Raw genomic sequence first — 20,930 nt, 5'->3', positions numbered from 1 at the left:
AGCGCCGAATCGATTCGACCGAGTTTAATTTTGCAAATTGCGACGCGTAATTCAGTGTACAGTCTCTGAAATCTGCCGCAATTCGCAAATTCACGTGGCGCGGAAACGTGACGGCTCCCAGCAGAGAGGCGGAAAGGAGGAAGAGACACTGAGGTCGGCAAAAGTTTGCAGACAAAGGCGCGAATCGAGGTCAAAAAATTGGCTCGTGAGAAGAATTGCTGCCAGGCGGGTTGAACGACCACGAAAATGTCGTTGTGTAATTTGTATTTACGTAAGTAATCAGCGGGGCGCGGTTTTCCGGTTTCCCACCCCCTAATAAGCATGAAAAAATTTTACTCTAATTGGAAGTTGGAATAATTCAGCGGAAAGGAAGTTTCGAAATTAAACTGCTTCTCTTGAGGTGTAAATAACAAACAATGATTATAAAAAATAATTGATCAAAAATGAGAAATTTACATAGAAATCAAAAAGAATTTATTTTTTATCTTTCATTACGTTTCATTATGTCTGAAATGAAATCGTTAAAAAAACTGGCATTCCGCTAGTGAACTTTTTGTTTTTTCCTGAATAAAAAGGAGAAGTGCGTCCATCTGTCAAACGGGTGAGTGAGGGAGGGATTCGAGGTCGACGTGTTGTCTCAATCGATTCTGCAGAGGGTCGTTTGATCGAATGTGATGGGCAGCACACGTTATTTGAAGGGCTGCGGCGGAAATTGCTAGTTTGCCGCACAAGACATACCTTTGCAAATTAATTACTTTCGGGACCCCTGCTGCGCCTTGATTAATGTAATTCACAAGTCAAAACAGCTGTTATTAATGATTTCTTCTTTCTATACTATTTTCTTTATATACAGAAAAGAGAAAATGTTTTGAGACTTGGAGATGACGCGGGAGTTTTTCTCTCTCTTCGCAGGCAAATCGAATTTCGTCGCACTCGCGTGTGTGGTCTCCGTGCTACTTCTTCTTTTCCACTCAAAAGGGCAAAGGGCGCGTCCCTCTCTTGCTCCGTCTCAACCCGTTCGTCTCTCTCTAGGGCTGCTGACGAGAACAGCGTTTTCCTTTTCCAATCTCTTTTACGTACACATACACCATTCAAGCAACTGGGCACGGCAGCATAAATTGATTAGTGAGGCTGCAGCACTCTTGCCAAGATCGCCGCTGCGTAAATGAGAGAACTGTGTAGAGCAATTTTAGAGTTTTTTTGTTTTGTGCACAAAATTGTTGCCAAATGAAAAAAAATGTTAAAACATGTTGCTGGCGAAACTTTTCTAGAAGTTTTTCTTTCAAGAAAAGTCGATTATATACGCATTGCATGACTTAGGGTTTTGAAACAAAAGAAAAAGAAGAAAATGAGAAAATGATAAGTTTACAAATGAGAATAAAATAAAATTTGTGCTATTTAGGGACGAAAATGGAGAAAAAAAATGTTGATTGTATAATAAAATGACGCATTTATTTCAAAAAACTTTTATGATCACTTCCTTATTCTTTGGATATGATCCAAAAAACATTTTCCTGATATAGGAGTAAGCAAAAGAGAAAAACTATAAAAATTTTTAAAGGTTTATAAATTTCGTAAAATAATTATATTCAATCTTAAAATATGATTTTCTTCAAATTAGGTAAAATGTAATCTTTTTTATGATTAAAAAAAAAAAAAAAACGCGAAAACTTATTTCTCAGCAATGCTTTCTTTTTTTGTAAAGAACTCTCATGTAAAACGGCTCATCTTCGTCTTTCCCAGTGGTGCTTAGCAAGAAAATTGCGGGTGGTTTTCGCGGATCCGCACCGTTAATAATGCAAAAGGTCCAAATTGCTCTTGCCAGCAGGCGATGCAAAAGTGTCCGAAGACTGTGCGAAAGCGAAATCTTACGCTGCACGCATGCTAAAAAATTCACCACGACTCCTCAGCGCACGACAAAAGCAAGTCGGTTGTGCATTATTTAAGCAAACGGCGCACTTTTCGGAGCCGTAACCCATTTAAAGGAGGCCGCACGAGTCCTGGGTCCGGGAATTCATCGCCAACAGAGAGCGAAACCCGCCACTGCAGGACCTACACAGCATCTGCTCTGCTAAAATGAAAAATATTATTTCTCCCTCGGCGCGTTTATATATTTTTGATTCGCCTTTCTATGCGCCAGTTTTGTCCGCAGAAAGACCTTTTGATATTATTCACACTTAGGTGACTCCGAGTTTTAATGCGAATAATTCATTTGTATGGAAGTTTGCGCTACGCGAAATGAAAGGATTGAGAAACTGTGATGCTCATTCACGGCTGCGTTATTTAACTTGTATTTATGTCACAATTTTTTTTTCAAACCTTAAATAAAATTTCTTCTGTTGAAAACTTTCCTTTTTATTGAATATTTACTAAATTCTTTGCACATCAAAAAATCAAATTCCTTTTAAAAAAAACCATATAACTTTTCATGATTCTTTTTTTTAATTAATATTGATTATTAAAATAAAAATTTAAATTTATTTTCTACTTAAATCTGATTTTATTTCCTCTGCAGTATAATCTGACCTAGATTTTAAACAGCCAATTTTCAGTCAACCCAGTACAAATTGATTGTACTGTGCAAACCACAAAGGTCATAGAGTTCCCAGTGACCTGATATTAATCAGCCTCATTAATGCCCGCACATGTAGAACCGCCGATTCGCGCGAGTCACACGATTTTGCTTTTGAGCGGCGAGGTAAATTATGAATGAAAGGGGCAATCAATCAAGCTGCATCAGCCCAACGGTTTTTATCCGTCCATTATTTCAGGCGAGGGATGGATGAGCCGCTTGAAAAATGATGTGCTGCTGCAAACCTGCACTAAAATGGCGCAAAACTGTTTGTTTTATGCATGAAAAAAGTTTCAAACAAAAATTTTGGTAAACATATTTTATGATCCAGCACTTTCATGAGTTTATAGAGCAGACACAATTATTTAATAAATCACATCAATGAAACCTCTTTCTTATGCAAATTGATAGCCTGAGTTGTCAAAAACAAATGAAGGAAAAAGAAGCGACGAATAAATAAATTTAACAAAATAATTACATAAGATTTAAAATAATATCAAAGACTGAATTTCATTATAAAATCAAATACACCGGTAAACAAAATTTCTAATTACAAAAATTGAACCTCAACTCTTTGCCGTTTTATGATAGGAGACTAATAACCTAGTTTGACTTATGGATTAAGTCATTGAGCAATCGATTTCCATGCTTAAATTATGAGGCCGAATCTTGATTTGGTACCCTTTCCTCGCAACTCACGGCATAATCGATGGCGGTGCCACGCAGAAAGCACATTACTATACACTCTCTTTCGCCATCAAATCAAACCGTCACTCAAAAGCCGCTTTTGTCGGAAGGGAAACAATTTCCTCCGCCAGAATTAGAATATGAAAGAAAGGACGCAGCTCTCGTGCAAGCGGGGCGTGCTCGCAAAAAGTCCGCAAAACTCGATGTCAGCACAGGCAGGGGCGCGCAATTAATCTCAATCTCGGCCCTAATGGGCCGGAGCGACGCTGTCACGCCGCTCGCTCTCTCGCGCAAACAGACAACAGCAACTTTTAATTCAATTAGACCTTCGGCTTATGCGCACCGATCTTGAGACTGCCAGCGGCCTCGGGGATTAGTCGCATTGTTCGCCAGCACCGACGTAATACTATTTCGCGCCTGCAGCACCACGCCGCTAATTCATTGAGAAAAGAAGCAGAGAGTGAATTTGCAATGTGAAAAAAGAGTGGAGACGAAAAATGAATTGTCTTATTTACTGGAGAAATTTCAAATGACAAAAAGGTGCCTGAAATCAATGGCAGCTGAAAAAGTTATTTAAAAGTCTTTAAATGAATTCAACACTATTTTTTGATATGTAAAATAAAACAAAATTCAATAAAATATTATTAATTTCGTTTAAAACTAGTGGATTTCTCAAGACATTGATTTGCAAATTGTTTTTAAGCTGATCCATTTATTTTGTCTATTTGATGCGACTCATTTGTCCTCTCTCTGGTGTCGTTTGTGGCTGCTGAAATATCAGCTTACCATGAGAAGCAGTCGCGCGCCAAAAGCCTTTTGCGGTGGACAATTAACCACTCTTGCGCTTTTCGGCCCAAGTAAGCACCTTTCGAGTGGCGACAATCGACGATAATAAGTGGGCTCGCCAAAGAAAACGCTTTCTCCACAAGAATAATGAAGAAGTGCTTCAAATTGATTTTACTGAGATATAAGAAAGAACATTGTACGATTGAAGGCCATTTGTGAGAAGAAGGAAGCGATGCACGTGAGGCGCAGATCGAAAATGGGCAAACGAATGTATATTATTTTCGGGGAAAAGGCAAAAAAGTTGCGTGCGGCTGATTATAAAGGTCGCAGTTGAGTGTATGTGGAAAATAATAGTGGCTATTTACATTTCATTATGTAAATGGACAATTTTCTTCGACATTTTTTTTTTCATATTTCTAATGCGTTGGTTAAAAAAGATGTTGATCTATATCTTTATAATATTGTGTGCAACATTATAAAAAAAATTAATTTTAGCTTGTATATATTTATAATCACATCCATAAGCCAAGAACTTAATTTCATACAAACTTGTAGAAAATTTCAATTTCATTTCTCATCATTAAACGTTTGAATATTATTAATTGAAAAATGTATAATACTCTCAAAATAGAATAAGAACCCGAACGATAAAAAAGTCGAACTAATTTTCAAGTAGATATAAGGAATGGGTTGCCGCGATTAACGCAACTGATAAATAAGAAGTAAGACTTTTCAGGGTTTCAATTCCAAGTGAAATAATGGAGGCAAGCAGTGCGTATTGCATATATGTGCACCCAATTCTATTGCCTTTCTTGATCTCACGCATCAGCATACTCATCCCTACCTCCAAATCAGCAAAAGCCTGGCCTCGAGCGGTTTCCATTTAGTGGCGAGTCACCCTCTCGTCCGCCTCTCTACAAGCGCCTCAGAGTCGCCAGATGAATTTCATGTCCAAAATTCCTCTTTATTACCCATTGTGAGAATTAAACGGAAAAGAAAAATAATATAATGTAAGATAATTCGCCGAAACAATCTTTTTCAAGGGGGATATTGCTGATAAAAAAGTAAATAATTTGCAAAAACTATTTTACATAATCATGGACCGAACCTAAGTAGTTAGCATATTTAATTTCAATAAATTATATACAAGTAAATTAATAATATTCATATTCCTTGCGTCTTTCTGCAAATTTAAACACCATCCAGCGAAAAAAAATTGAGCAAAAAGCAGCTAACAAGTCGAATTTTGAAATATTTTGCGATTGAAAATTGGAATGATATAAAAATTTAATAGAGTATATTATGACGTTTTTCAAAAGCCCTAAAGGGTTGCAAATTGGGTGAGTTGCAATTTAATCACGGCGGTAAGCATTTTTTTCTTTAAAATATTTTTACAACATAAATAATGGGAAATAAAAGTATTTTCTAATAATATTAAATAATAATTTAACATCTAAATAATATATAATACACCGTAAAATTAAATCTAGAATTGAATTGAATAGACTTTTAAAGCTAAGACTTTTTTTTAGCTTTTTTTCATCATATCGTGAAAGGGCGTATACAGTATGTATAAAAGAGCAGAAGAAAACTTTTCCACGCATCACCTTAACCACCAGCGAGTCAATATGTTGCAAACTCACAATGGCAATTTTAGCAAGCAAACCCGTTTCCAATGAACCTACAAGACAATCTAATAAGTAAGTTGAATATAATATATTTCTTAATATGTATTATCTATTAGCTGCTATTAAAAAAGCGATGGTGCAAAAAGAAATTGTTTTCATATACTTATAACCGCTTATAACATGAACACAAAATAGTTTTTTATAATCTGAATCATTCGGAACCCATTGCAAGTATTGGTCAGAACTCAATAAGTTATCAGAATCACTTTGAAATTATATCTTTTTTGGGGTCAGGCCAAGAATACTAATTAATATCGCAGACACTGAATAGTGGTCAGTAAATTTTTATTTAATTACTGCTGATGAGATACTAATCATGTATTATTCTTTAAAGAGCTTGAATTATACACATATATTTCTTATTATTAGTACAAGTGAAGAATTATGCTATTAATTATAAGCAATGATTTTTGATACTGAAATATTACTTATTTTTAGATTGCGGTCAATAAACCATGAAATTTGCGCACCATTGCGATTGAACATCGCCCTACACCGCCTATTTACTTTTCCCGCATGTTTTGAAGTTGAACCAGGACATTTGGCCGAAGCTGGACTTTTTTACAGGAAAACCACCAACTCAGTAATTTGTTGGTTTTGCGAATGTGAATTCAAGACCAGCGAATTGGACTGTTTGAAAGGCAAAAATGCAAATGAAATCTTACAAATGAAATCGAGTTGTAGCATCAATCACGATTCGTCGGGCAATATCCCAATTGGAAATATTTCAAAAATCGTAAATTACAAATTTGAGTCGCACCGATTATATTCGCTGCTGCAGAAAAAAGATTGGGAATTTGTGAAGCCAGTTGAATTGGCCGCATCCGGGTTTTACTACGCCGGTGTGGAGGACAGTGTTCGCTGCATTTATTGCAATTTGGAAGTGCGCGGGTGGGAAGAGGGGGATACACCCAAAACGGAACACATTCGGTGGAATCCGAATTGCCCATTTTTAAAGCAGCCAGATAGCGTAGTCAACATTAAAATTGGCCACGAGCAAACGGAAGCATATAGCGATGGAATTGGATTTAATAAAATTGGTTCAAATCCCTTCAGTCCTTTAACTGGTTTTCCTGAAAACTACAAAATGCGCATGTTAGCAAACGATCCCTTCATAACACCCTCAGATTTGAGTATCCAGCAATGGAATCCACCGCGGCACCCAGAGAGAAGTTTAATCTTGAAGCGAATGGAATCTTTTAAAAATTGGCCTAAAGGACTTTCGCAAACGCCTGATGTCCTTGCAAAGGCCGGATTTTTTTACACCGGTTGTGGGGATCGTGTCATTTGTTTCCAGTGCAGCCTCGGGCTAAAGGACTGGGCTCAGGATGATGAACCTTTCACAGAGCACGCAAAATGGAACCAGGGATGTCAATACCTCATTATGCAAAAGGGCTCGGATTTTATACAGCAAATGCTACATGGGAAAATCAGCAAAATCAATACTTAGTTATTTGGAGCACATTATGTTTTTAAAACGTTTTATTTTTAAAAGAAAAATTTATTTCAAGTGTTGATTTTTATTGTTTTGCTTTTTCCCCTTTGTTTGCATACAAAAAATCTTTGAGAAAAAAATGCACTTTTTTAAATTCCATCAATATTGATTTATTTTCAGCAAAAATTCTTAGGATTGTTAATATTTTTACCATGTAGACACATTCAAAGACGAGTTGTGTATTTTTTTTTCTATTTTTTTTTTAGCAATATTCATAATTATTTCCAGTTGGGATATTACTTAACGAATCTTACAGCTATGCTCGCTATCTATGCTACAATGGTTTGAAAAATAAGTAAAGAATCTCGCAATAATCTCGTTTTTATATATCACTTTTGAATCGCATAGATTTTATCCTTTTGTAACAATTTTTGTAGCACACAATTAATTGAAAATAAAACCATTTTAACATAAATTTATTTGATCCACTTGAGCTTTGATTTCGTTTTCAATATATAAACATATTTTTAATGAAAGAAAGCTTGTTATTAATTAATTATTTACTTATTATTTGGAACCAAATTATGTAATATATTTAAATGATAACTTAAATTTATCATACTTTCAACTTTCAACGCAAAAAAAATTAGTAATTTTTCAATAGAAATAATTCATAATATTTATTTCTATTTGTTAATGAATGTTTCTTTACAGCTGGCAGACAGCAATTCGCGCTAGTTTGGCGCCAAGGAGGCAAAATGATTAGACGGCTTCTTCAAAATAACCAGTCCATGTACTATGGGTAATTATCCTAACATAGAAAACGACCGCCATCGTTTCTCCTCAAGAGGCCATAATTTCAGTGGCTCCTGCTGTTTCCAGCCAAATTCATATCAATTACGCTTTCTTAAAAAAATTACCTTTCCATTACCCAAGAGCAAAGTCTAGCAAGGAACTGAAAATTTGCTCCAGGATAAATTATGCATGCAATTTTGAACATTGAAATTCCTTTTTTTTTTTATCAATGGGCCAAGTAAGGAGGTTATACAGGTGTTGAGTTTGCAATGTCAGGCATGCGAGGCTCTTGTTATTACGCTCATTTAGTCTAGCATGTCTTTTGTCATGCAAGCCAATTATACTTGCAGAAAGTGTCAAGGTGAATGTTATAGCACTTGGAGTTGTTCACTTAAATATATAAACAATTCATTTGTGGCGAAATGACTTTGCAAACAGAATCAAAATCAGGAAAAATTGTAGATCAAATTATATTAATACACATTTATTTTTCTCTGCCTAAATTATTTTTATAAAAATGAAAATTTTTGTTTCACCTATTTTCATGTAAATTAACTTAGGTTTAAAGCTATTATATTTTTATACATTTATTTATTTTAGAAAATAACAATAATTTTGGGAAATTGTGCCAAACTTTATTAACCAATTTCATTCGACCAGCAAACTTGCAGAAAAAGGGCCGGTGAATTATTTCGCACGACTTCCTCGTGATTTTGTGCTGGCCCTGCTGCTTAGGCCTTTAACTGCAATTTCATTGCCGGCCGAATTACACAGTGCGAGAAAGTGAGTTTCGCCGGCTCTCGCGTAATTGCCTGCGATGATGGCCAAACCGGCCGCAGTTACATCAGCTCCACACCGGTGTTTATTTATTTATTAGCCGGGGGCCTTGTCTCGATTCTCGCCCAGACCGAGCTTTGATTGGGCCGAGCAAACGAACTCATTAATCTTGCATTGCAGCTTTGATCTCCGACTAGCCAGCCCAGCGAGTGAGGACTGCGCATAAATGCAAACCGCTCGTCAGAATTATATCCAGCGATTTCTGGTGTTTGCACAAACGCTGCAAAAACTGCTGTTTCATAGAGAGTATTTGCAGTTTGGAGCAGAATTTATTTCATCTCTGGGTAGCAATTCAGTGATGCAGGCAAAACTTATTTAAAACTGCATTTATTTATTTACATTTCAACTCTATTAGATATTTATTTAAACAAAAAAAATTATTTTTCGTTTCTTTACCAACGAGTCACTGACAAAAAAAATGTAAGGAATGAAGTGTGATGAGTTTATTATTAACAAAATTTAATATTTCATCTTTTTTATATTTGAAATCGTTTAAAAGAGTTTATATTTCTTTTTTGACAAGATATGGATTCCTTTTTACATTGACCTGCATTGACCGCTTTTAATTTACAGAGATCAAAGTCTCATTTTCAAAATTCTCTGATCTTTTACTCTGGAAAAAAACATTAAGCATCTGCCAGCAATTTTAACACAATTATGAGGGGTTCTTTAACTTCAACATTAAAGAATTTTTTTATAGTTGAATTTTCTGCACGCTGAATTTTGGAAGGAATAACTGCGTTTAATTTAACTAATCCATAAAAAAATTCACATACATAAGGACATGAAAATAAATTTTGTATTTTTATAATACCATGCTTTTGTCATAAAGTGAAGGCTGTTTTAACGCTGTGCTAAAATTTAAAAGAAAGTTTACTGCACTCGCTTCTTTTTTGCTCTTTTATGGGCTGTTTGCAACGACGTACGTAAAACTGGTCAGTTGGGAAAAAGGTCATTCGAATCACACAACAACAAAAAGTCGCTGGTGATTTTTCGCTGCCCATTATTCAGTGGCGATGCGGGAAAGTGGCGGTCAAAGGGCGTCGACTTGCCTCGCCTCAGCGGTGAATAATTGGAGGCACGCGGGTGCAATTTTGCTGATTCGGTTTCGCCAGGCTTATTTATTAATCCGCGCCGCGTCGCCGACTCATTCGCGCCAGGGTCGAATGAATAAAAGGCTCACACACACTCGCGGGGAAGAGTATTGATTGCACCGCGCCATGGCTGGCCGTGTTTTTTAAATACGACGGACTTACTTACGGGCAAGGGAAGCCTTACCAAGCCGCGCAGAAAATATATACAAAAGGAATACGTTTGCAAAAATTATTTAGGAAGGGTGCGCGCGGTTTTTGCGATTTATTCTGCCGAGCATTTTAACACCCCGAAGGCGCACGCCGAATAAATTCTAGGCTTTATATAGGTTGGGAAAAGAGGTGTTTGGTGTATAGTTTGCCAGGGTATATAGTTGCTGCGGGTCGTAGCGAAAAATTTACGATTGGCCGAGCACGCGTAATCTGCCGCCCGGCAATCGCGTAATTTCAAAGGTGCCACGGCAATTTACAATCTTACTGCAGGATTTTTTTCTTAATTATTCATTCAACACTATACAGAAGTATAGGAAAAACTCTCAAATTAATTTTTAAAGAACTAATAAGCTTGTACGTGATCATATTTTTTATCGTCAAGCACTATTTATTTCCAGTTTATGTGCAAAAAAAAAACATAAAATCAAAAGTCTCACAGATTTGTAATTAACTTATTTCTAATCGTTCATCTGATACAATTTAAAAATTTATCTTCTTGTCGCTTTTAGGAAATTCTAGCTTTACAAATTATTATAAATTCAGGCTTCATATTCATCGATATTCATAAGGAGATGAACTCTCGCCGCGTGCGAAAATGACACTGCCGGCAGATGCGTTTGCCATTAAAAAAGCTCTCGCGAGACATGACAATGCACGCTGCCATTCCTCTGTCTGTTTTCATGCCCCGCGCGATAGCTTTATTAACGCACCCATAACCATCTCTTTTTCAATCTCTCTCTTTCTGTCTCTTTTTCAGGATAAAAATTCACGACCGCGCGCCATTTTTGGACAAAAATTGCCTTTGTGACCCTTTGATGATAAACGCCTTCTTTCTCGGAGGCAGCTTTGTAGCGCGCATAAAAATTTAGCCTCAGAGTTCCATATTTCATTATTATTACTCTGCGGATATCGCTTCGAGAGAGTTCGCCAGTGTGGCCAAACATCGCGTTTGAAAAGCTCAAAGAAGTGAATTATTCAGAGATATTGCCAATACGTTGAGAATTTTTATGAATAAATTTCTCCACAGTTGATATTTATTGCAGAGATAAGCTTATGACTTTAGAAAATTAATGTGCTAAAAAAACTATGGTAATATTTTTTATTTGAAAATTTATTCTAGCCAAAGTTGGACGCTAACCAAAATTTAAAAACAAAGGAACTCTTATTTATTGAATTTTTAACTTTAAGCAAAATAAAATTACAACGCTTAATTTTAAATAATTAAAAAGGTTAAACAGTAGCTTTGCTTAAATAAAAACTATCTAATTATTTTAATTTTTTCAAAAAAAAAAAATTATATTTGCACACAAATTTTGTTCACTCTTTTTTTAAATAGAGGTGGTTACTCTTTATAAAGCCGTTACCTTGAACAAATTTAATTATTTTCTACATTTTTTTAATCAATAACTTTCAAAGCACCAAATTTGAGGTTCAAAAATTCAAATTATACCGCTTCAAAAAAAGTATTTAATGAGATTTGACAGAACAAGACACCCCAAATTTACTTCTTGGTGGTAGAAAAGCAATTTTCCATCAGAGTGCGCCCCGCAAAATCATTTTTGCGCGAAACAAGCAGCAAATCTCATCAATTCAAGATGTGGGCGATCATTTTCCACTCACAGGCAAAATCACGAGCCTCCCGTCAAAGGTGAATATTACATTATTAATTGCTCTTCACGCCGGGCGCGACCAGCCGCAAAAAAAAAAAAGCGGAAAAAAGGACTCTAGGAGATAAGAGAGAGCGCAAAGGGTTTTGAGGCGAGCGGTAATGTTGAATAATAGAATCACCATCGATTTCTGCTCACAGCTGCGCCAGCGAGACACAATCTTTTCTTCTGGCCACTCGCTGCTGCTGCGGCCCTGAGGGAGGAAATCACGGATCGGTGCGCCGGGTGCAATACTTGTACATTATTATTATTATTTCAAGACGCGAGCTGACGTCAAACAAATCCGGGCGGAGCCGTGTTATTTTCGTTATTTCATTTTCTGCTCTTTTCCGAGTCGGATTATTTTCATATTGGAAAACTCTGCCGAGTTTGTTTGTTTGCAGTGATCAATGCTGGCGACGGTGCAAATCATGACTTTCAACGGCTTTGCCAGAGAAGGACAAAAAGTAAGCCGGGACCGGTTCTCGTTATTTTCGTGCAGTCTCCCTTGCGGAAAAGGCGGAGAAGATGAAAGAGAGTCGGCGGCTGCAACATTGTGTGATTTCGCAAGGGAGCAATCGATCCTTGCATCGAGAACAAAAGGAGCACCAGGCACAGAGGTGTGATGGTAAATTTTTATCAAAAGCGACCGGCCGGCCCAATCACATAATATTGAACTTGCTCGACTCAAAACGTGGAGGAAAAAATTAGATTAATCGATTGATAACAATGTAAAATAAGTTTTAAAAGCTTTCCAACTTTTAATTTTAGAATTTGCCAAATTTAATAAATCAATTATAGTAAAAGATTGGGCATTTGAAGAGATGTTATATTTCAAAGTTTTATTACATTTTTTTAACGTGCTGGGTGTTGCACGAATTTGTTAGGAAAATCGGAAAAAGTTAATAAAAGAATTAAGATTTTTTCAATTTTTAAAGGTTTCTGTTGTAAACTGAATTCCCATTCCGTGCTTTATAATTATTATTTTCACTATATAATTTCAATTCTTAAAATAAACTTTTTAAACAATTCTATCGACGCAAATGTGCGGAACCGTTTTTCTCCTTTTCTTTCTCTTTTCAAATTTTCAACACGTCTCAGAGTCCGATTGCACCGATAGTGATATGTGTAAAATAAAATTTTATAGCTGGGGCACTTACCTCTCGATTTTGTCGATGGTGATGGGATGGTGGAGAATGGTCTGCTGGTCTGCCATTTCTATGACGCATTGCGACCCCAGTTCCAGTTCTGCAAACAAAAGCGTTCCTTATTATTGAAGGCAGTTCCCTTGCATGGCTGTAAAGCGCAGACATGACTGGAATAGGAAAACAATAATTTTCTAAAAAAAAAAGTGCAAAAGGTGCGCAACACACACACCCTCTGGTTCGGGGATATTGAGGACAAACAGAATATTTGCATGGGGATTGCGAGTAAATTTATTCATGGACGCACTAGATACACTTTTGGCATGGGGATACAAGCATTTATTTATTTGCCCGCCGCTGTGGGGGTTGCGCGTCGTAAAACTCGCGTTCGGCGTCGCCATCGAGGGATTCGCCTTGTCGTTTTACTTCTTTCTGGGTCATGGTGCTGCAAATATAATAAAAAAAATGGCGCGAGAGACGAACTGCGACGGTCGTACGAATGGGCATTCATTATTTTTTTCATCCCTCCGACAAAGGGTTGAATTTTTCATTTGCTCTGCTTTGTTTCGGCCAACTTTGCAAAATCGCGTTTAATTATTCAGTTTTCAGATGAAAGAGCTCGTGGCGGAAAATTGCCCTGGCAAAGTATGTTTTATACTACACTGCCCTGATTAGGGCAATCGCAAATTCACCAGCATGCCTAGAGCGCAACTTGATGGAATGTAATATCTGGAATTTCATTAGTTTTAATTGGAAGTAAAACAAACCGAGGCTCCATCCAATTTTCCACTAAAACAAAATCAAGCCATTTTGCAAAAATTAACTGAGAGCGGTGCAATTTCAGGTTTTAGAAGATGGAATAAAATTCTAAATTTAAGTTGCTATAATTTATGAGCCCGAAGAAACGGTTATTGCATTTTTTGATAAAAAATTACTTTAAAATTCTCTTATGTAATTGAAATATATTAACTTTTTTGTACAATATGGACATGGACGACCATAAAAAAATAATAACAAATGAGTTTACCTATAAAGGTAAAATAAAGGTAAATTTGGGCAGAGAATGCCCGGTGATACATTAATAAACACAATTGTAACTAATAATAATAATAATAAAACAATTGTAAATTGTTATGAATTTTTCAAATAATTAAAAAGAAACTCGTATATATCTTTAAAAAATAAACATGCATGAAAAATGATTGAATTTTTTTCTATTTTGGTTGATGCAACTATATTTATTTAACCATCTATTTGCTAAAAATACGTGCTAATTTCATTGACATGCCCGCATGTGGGTCAAGTTTAAAAATAGTCCCGTCGTGAAAAAGTACGAGTGCAGTTGCGGTGTGATCCAATTTGCTTCCCGCCGCACGAAGCGCAAACGTCACGCCGATGAAGAACCGGAGCGAGATAAGATTGTTGGGCGTCTCGCGATCGACCCGCAGCCTGTCTATAATCAATTGCAGTTCAAACACTACCTAATGCATTGTGTACTGACGCAATCTGGGCACGCGAGCGATCAAGTGAACAACGCGACTCTCTTTGATTAGGCAGCAAATTCGTTCGGGAAGCTTTTACTCCGATGATTTATTTATTTGCGGGTTTGTTTGGCCACGCGGAATTTACGACCTGCAATTATCTTGATTGGAAAAAGAAGCGCGCGGCTGACGAGTAATGGCTTTCTTGTGCTTGATTCGTGAAATGAAGCGAAACGGCCAAGGAGAGCATGAAAATGAAAACTTGGAGTCAATGTTTTCTGAAACAAATAATTTTTTAACTTCCAGGGTCAAATGCATTTTGTTAACCTATTTTCATTGATTAAATATTTCTGGGAAATATGGAAAAATAATTATGAAAAAAAAACGGCAAAAGTTAAATTATATTAAATTCTTTAAATTAAGAGTTCCTCTAATATAATCGAATCAGGCTATTTTTTATTGCACTAAATTGTTATATAAATTTTCAATCTAGTTAAAACCTCTACTTACATTGTTAACATAGGTCAAATAGGTCAAGCAAGATTATAACTCTTCCTGCCAGAATCTTCTTCGCAATTTTTTTTATCAAGAATGCGAGATTTAAGCTAAATCGGTCGTATCGTTTTTCGTCTTTATGGTAATAACGTTTTCCATAAAAATCTGCTAATCCTTTTGAGAATTAGAAAAGCGACAAAAGAAATTTAATTCATCTTTCTTTCTTTTAGTTACTCAGCAGACAGACTGCACTGAAGCGTGGTCGCCGCCGCGCCAAAAGAAGAGAACAATGCCCGATGAAGCAGTTTTCATGCAGCTTTGATGAGTGAAATATTCTCATCTGCATCAAAAGCCGAATGCAGCTGCACTTTGTTAGTTATTCATCGTGTCCCATTCACATTAAAATGCAGACGAGTACAGTACCCCTTTCTTTCATCTTTCGCCGGATCCGATTATGAGGAAATTTGAATCAGCCACGCGGCGTCCGATGAATGTCAATTAATTTGGCACTGACCTGCTCTGGCGCGTGGAGGCCTAACAGGTTGCGATTAACAACGCGAGGCACTTTGGCAGTGGCAAGGGCACGACTTTATTCCGCAATTAAGGCGCACGCCACCTCGGCTAAGGACCGAAGCGGAAAAATAAAACGTCCTTGACCTTTCCGTGTGATATTATTTGGCGGGTGTTCGGGACAAGTTGACGTGCTGACGTGCAGCAGGCGAACCATAATAATAATGGATTGCGAACAAAAAGAGATTTTGATGAAAAAGTGTCAGCAGGAGGAACTGACGTGCCGGCGATGAGGATAAATAGAGCATCAAGAAGCGAACTTTGAAGTTTGAAGGGCTGGGAAATTGTTCATGAGCGCTTTTATTAAACGTCACGCCACCGCGGTTCTACTTTGTTTCATTGCGAGCAATGCACTTTGTGATACTTTCTAAAACTTCGATGACTACATTTCAAAAAGAAGGATGAAAAAGATCGAAAATGGTAAAAATTTAATTCTGACGGTTAATCTTCTGTTTTGTAATATGAATTAAATAATTTTTATTTAAATAAGCATCATAACAAATCAAGACTTTTAAAAAGTAGGAAAATATAGGTAAAGACAACAATAATTACAGAATTAATTGTTAATTAACTAAAGATTATCAATAAACTAAAAAAAAAACATTTTTTGTGATAGAGTTGAAATTTTGATATTCCCAAATTAATTTATGATTAAGCCAAGCCAATCAAAATAATTGTCAACATTTTTCTTACAGAAGTTTTATAGATTTCAATATTATTTCAATCTCGTTGAGAAAAAAACTAGCTTCAATGCAGACAGAAAGTGATTCAGTGGGGCAACGTCTTCTCTTTGCGAGTCTCAAGCGCACTCTTCCACTACGTGGAAAGAAACTGATGTTGTGCTTATGAAGTAGTTGAAGTTGTCACACTACTCGCGAGGAGAAAGGTGGAAATTTTTGAGTTAATTTCCCAGCAGAGAAGTAGCAGCGACAGGCGCATCACGCCAGATTGAATTTCAAGCCCGTCTGGCGGCTCGTGTGGGAATATATCAAAGGGTTGCATGTTTGATCAATATACACCCTGTGCAGTCGCGTAGTAAAAAAAATATTGAGAAAAGTGCTACTTAGACAGTTAAACGTAATAGATATCGAGCCAAGGCTGTTCCAATTCAATCGAATTATGTATATTCTCGCCAAATTGACGGCCGCCGAGTTTCACGAGCGCCACAAGTCGCGGCTTTTTGTTCTTGGTTATTCAACATCAAATTGCCCTTCAGTGTATCGAGGTGTAATAGATCTAGCAAAAAATTGCATGCATTGCAGAAGCGGCTCAAGTGCGTCATGAAAATTTTATTCTTAGACAAACTTCCGCGTCTGTTTGCTTATATGGGATTTTTTTAATCCTTATCTCATTTTATTTCCTTTGATCTCACTTTCAACACAACAATAAACGGATTTTGTTATTCCAATATGCAAATAGTTCTATCTCTGTGAAAAAAAATAAATACGGCATAAAAACGAGTGATTTTGTAATTTAATTTTAATTCTCAGGGAATATTTAGAAGACCTTATCTAACTTTTTCTATTTTAACCAAACCCGCAACAATTTCTATGGTTTTAATTTATTGAAAATAATGATCATTTTAAATATGCTTAAAATTTAAAAAAGAAAATCAAATCAATACCTCATAACAATACTTTCCCTCAAACTTGATACTTTGATTAAATTTCATCTATATTTCTCTTTAATTTTTGGTGAAAGCTGAAATACCATATTATATAAAATAAAGTTTGAAAAATATGAGAGGTAAAATTATGTGGGTTTCGAACTCCGCACAACGCAGTTCACTGAAAATCTTGCTAATTAACTGCCACAAATACAGCCCGGCATTTTGTTTGCTCTGCTGCTGGCGTTTTGAAATTGATAAATACACGCCCGAGCAGCTAATTACGCCGAGGTGAACCGCGCGCTTAATTTATTCAGCCGCAACTCGGGCAAGAGTTTCAGCAGCCAAGAGATGAGGGGGTGCTGAGAAGAGAAAGAAAAGGTCCAAGCAGGCATATTTTTCTTGGCGAATGAATTATGCAGAAGAAAAGGCACGAGCTAAAAGGCTGCGTCGGCGGCAAAATAAATGCCAGAGCTTTTTGGCTGCTCGGCAAATAGCTGCGAAATCCGAGCCGAGGAGAATTAATGCGCGCAGTTCTAATTAAAAAAGCGGCAGCAACGTTTGCGGACCAAAAAAGTTTTGCTGCGCGTGACGTGAAATAAATTTCTGCCAGAAGTTAAAAAAAAAGCAATTCGCTATTTGCGAGCTGTTATTTCGCGGTTTCATTAAAACTGGTGTAAACACACAAAATGGAAAACCGGGGGAAAACAGCAAATGAATGTTATTTCTCATTGAAATACTTTCAATCTCTAAGTTCAAAGCATTGAGCGCTTAAAAATGGAAAAATAAAGACCAAGAGTTAACTTTTTGTTAAGAAACAAATCATTTATTCTTTTATTCTAAATCAACTTAAAATGCCATTTAATATTCTTGAAACAATTAATGGAAAAAATTTCATGTTAATGTGATAATAAGAAGGGTTTTGGTATTGAAGAAATTGGATAAATAAAGGTTAAATATCATAATATAACCTGAATAAATAATGTAAGCGATACATTATTTAAATTATTTTAATTTTTAAACAATTTCAGTTTGGCCATGTCTATTAATTTGAATTTGCTCATAATTACATCCATTTGAATAAATTAATTTATGGCAAAAAAATTCACAAAATGTGGAAAGAGGGAACAAGTTTGACGGATAATTAGTGGTTAGGCGCGAACGTGCTACAATTGCAGGTCGGTTTCATCACGTGAAACCGCTGAAAGTGGGCGATAAAAAAAGTAAGAAAGCGGACAAATACAAGCAGAGCACGGCACGCTACGGCCGAGCAAAAGTGTATCGCAAACAAAATTCGTGATAGATGGCCGCGATTGTGGCAGACGATGTCGCAGGCAAGGACGACAGGGAAAAAATAAACTTGTTGGTTACACTTTCCCGATGGCGAATTATCTTTGGGGAGATAATTCTGGAGTAAGAAAGTCGAACGGCAAACAAGTTTGTTTGCAATGAAATCAAGATTATGACTCGAGATAACGCAGGTTGCACTATTTGGAGCACAAATTTGGAATCAATGACTTATCTTTCTTATAGAGAAAATTTGGAAATGAATTTTTTTTCAAAGCACTTTGTATAAATTTAAGCATTATTATTATTATTATATTAGCGTGATAAAGATCAAGAAATTTAAAATAACAATAAATTCTTAAATTTCTCTGTTTAATTTGAGATTTTGTCCACGGTTTGTATGTACATCATCTGATCATGCGATCCACCTTCCTTATTTGAATAATTTCCTTTCTAGATTCAGCGCGAATTGAACGCAGTTTCACGCAGATACAAAGTGCAAATAATATTTCTTGCTTTGAAAAGGAACTGGGAAGCGTCGGCTCCGGAGATGAATCACCACACATTGGTGGCTGGTGCGGAATAATTTATCTGTTTATATTTGTTTTGGGTGAGTCAAGTGCTTGGTGAACGTAAAGTGCGAGGCGCAACTCGTCTTTCATTATTTATTTGTCGTCACCCCCGTTGAAACGAGACTCGACACCACTTCCTCTGCTCAAGATGCTGCAGCTTCTTAAAATTCAAAATGCGATCGGGATCAAAGAATGCTAATTTTTCAAAGCGGCACTCATTACCCCCTTCTCTTGACAAGAATTAAAATGCACTTGCGGAAACAAAGGGGAGTCGAGTGTTTACTTCCTGCCGTTTACGATCCATCGGCATTTTAATTTTTGCAACGAGCATCAGGAGGAAGTTGAAAAACGGGCGGCACCACGGCCTTTTCGGCTAATTTGATAATTAGCTGCGATTAATTTGGCTGACGTGCGATATGCTTGCTTAACATGCAAAGTCGAGAGTGCTGATCCACGCACGAGTGCGCTCTGAATGCATAATGTAGCGGTAATAATAGTAGAGGAAAGTGCGATTTAAATTTGATTTAGTTTACATGGCTCCTTAGTAATTTTTTTAAATTTATTTTCACTCTTTATGGAGAAATTTTGATTTTATTGAACTTGATTAACTAAATATTCAACCAGGGCACGCGAAATTTGATAAGAAATTAATAAACTTTCAAAATTTTGGTCGTTTTTTTTTAGCAAAATTGGCGCTTGTACCTTATTTTCATAAAAAAAAACAGTTATGAAAAAATTGAAACCTGTCAATTTAAAACAGTTATGATTGTAATTTTAAACACTTCTGTTAAAAAACTGTATTTCAAGTTTGTAGGGGAATTTATTTCCAGAATCTTTGCCTCCAATATTGTAGAGAGATCAAGTAAGAGTTCTTGTGTTGAAACGATTACTAAAATGTTTAATTTAATATTGAAATTAATGAAGTCAATTATTAAATTCTATAAATTTTTCGTCTATTTTCATAGTGATTTTATCGGTGCTTATTTAAAGTTTTATCTGTGTAATATTCCCCTTCATCAAATTTTAATGAATATTTTATCGATTTTGCAAAAAAGCTAGTGTTTTGTTTTTCGTCTTTTAATCTATTTATTGTTGTTTATCTGATTATGTGGATGAATTTTTTTTTTCAAATAAAATAATTTTCTATAACATAAAATTAGCATCATTCTTTCAATGTTTCTCTGCTTTCTGAATATCTCAAGATAATTTAAATCTTCTGGTAATTTATTATTGAATCTTCTCTTATTCAAGTAATAAAAATAAAGTGGTTTCGTAACCCTTTCTAATCTTTTGAACCTGACCATTTCAGGCAGGTAGATGCTGCATTTGAATATAGTGTTCCTGTGCTTATCGCCGAGTCGTCGCCGCAAGTCTCGGACCGAATGTTTGTTCTAGAAAAGCGCAGTGTTTGTTCAAAACAGCCCACCCTGGCCTACGTAAAAGCAATAATAACTATCTAATCTCGGCTAAGGGTGTGTAAAGGTGAGAGCCAATAAATAAAAACGCGAAAAAAACGTCGAGTGTGGCTGCCGCAAAAGCAGCAAAAGGTTCATAAGATAAGAATGAGTCTCTGTCTGTATTATTGATCGTCGAAAGCGGCCCACACTTCTTGCAATTAGCGTTTTATCTCCGATGCTTCTCCACTTTAATTAAAATTCAGTCCTAAACACTCAAAGGATGGAAATCTTTAAAAATATTCATAAATCTCTTGAATAATGAGATTGTATCATTTATGCTCAGTGAATTGCGATTTTATTTCAGAAGCCGTTATTGTTTGCAATATAAAAGGGGAAAGCAAAAAAGAGTTGTAAATTCCTGAGCTGTAGCACAAAAAATGCACACCTGCCGTCAGCTGCCTATCGTTCCCTCCCCATTGGGAACCTGCTCGATTAGCACCTGCTTAACCCTTTCGGGCATTCTGCTATTAATTTTTTCTGCAAATCTGAAGGAATTATTTTTTGATGAAAAATATAACCGTTTAATCTATTTTAATTATTATTGCTCCATAAAAAATTAAAAATAAC

At 36.2% G+C, this 20,930-nt stretch overlaps 2 protein-coding genes across 7 annotated transcripts in view; one reads left to right on the top strand and one right to left on the bottom strand.

Moving 5' to 3' along the window:
- Positions 1-20,930, bottom strand: part of LOC132200425 (kinesin-like protein KIF13A) — a 43,210-nt gene that overhangs the window by 21,863 nt on the left and 417 nt on the right. For all 5 annotated transcript variants that reach the window (XM_059625875.1, XM_059625880.1, XM_059625876.1 and 2 more), the window contains exon 2: positions 12,911-12,998. In XM_059625875.1, coding sequence (XP_059481858.1) covers positions 12,911-12,998 — 88 coding nt within the window. The remainder of the gene's footprint in view (positions 1-12,910; positions 12,999-20,930) is intronic.
- LOC132200429 (baculoviral IAP repeat-containing protein 3-like) lies at positions 157-15,423 on the top strand. Of its 2 annotated transcripts, XM_059625891.1 has the most exons (5): positions 157-271; positions 5,578-5,745; positions 6,172-6,374; positions 7,883-7,970; positions 15,102-15,423. In XM_059625891.1, exons 2-5 carry the CDS (start codon positions 5,690-5,692, stop codon positions 15,124-15,126), a joined length of 372 nt encoding a protein of 123 aa, XP_059481874.1. In that variant the 5' UTR covers positions 157-271; positions 5,578-5,689; the 3' UTR covers positions 15,127-15,423. The 2 variants fall into 2 exon arrangements, with proteins under 2 accessions (XP_059481874.1, XP_059481873.1); XM_059625890.1 differs by lacking the exons at positions 157-271; positions 7,883-7,970; positions 15,102-15,423 and having other exon boundaries at positions 5,607-5,745; positions 6,172-7,589.

This window comes from Neocloeon triangulifer, unplaced genomic scaffold (assembly GCF_031216515.1).
Source record: "Neocloeon triangulifer isolate White Clay Creek 2 clone unplaced genomic scaffold, ASM3121651v1 ptg000014l, whole genome shotgun sequence".
In the NCBI taxonomy this organism is placed as follows: Eukaryota; Metazoa; Arthropoda; class Insecta; order Ephemeroptera; family Baetidae; genus Neocloeon; species Neocloeon triangulifer.
Note: the sequence above shows the minus strand (reverse complement) of the source record. Positions and strands in the feature narration are given on the sequence as shown.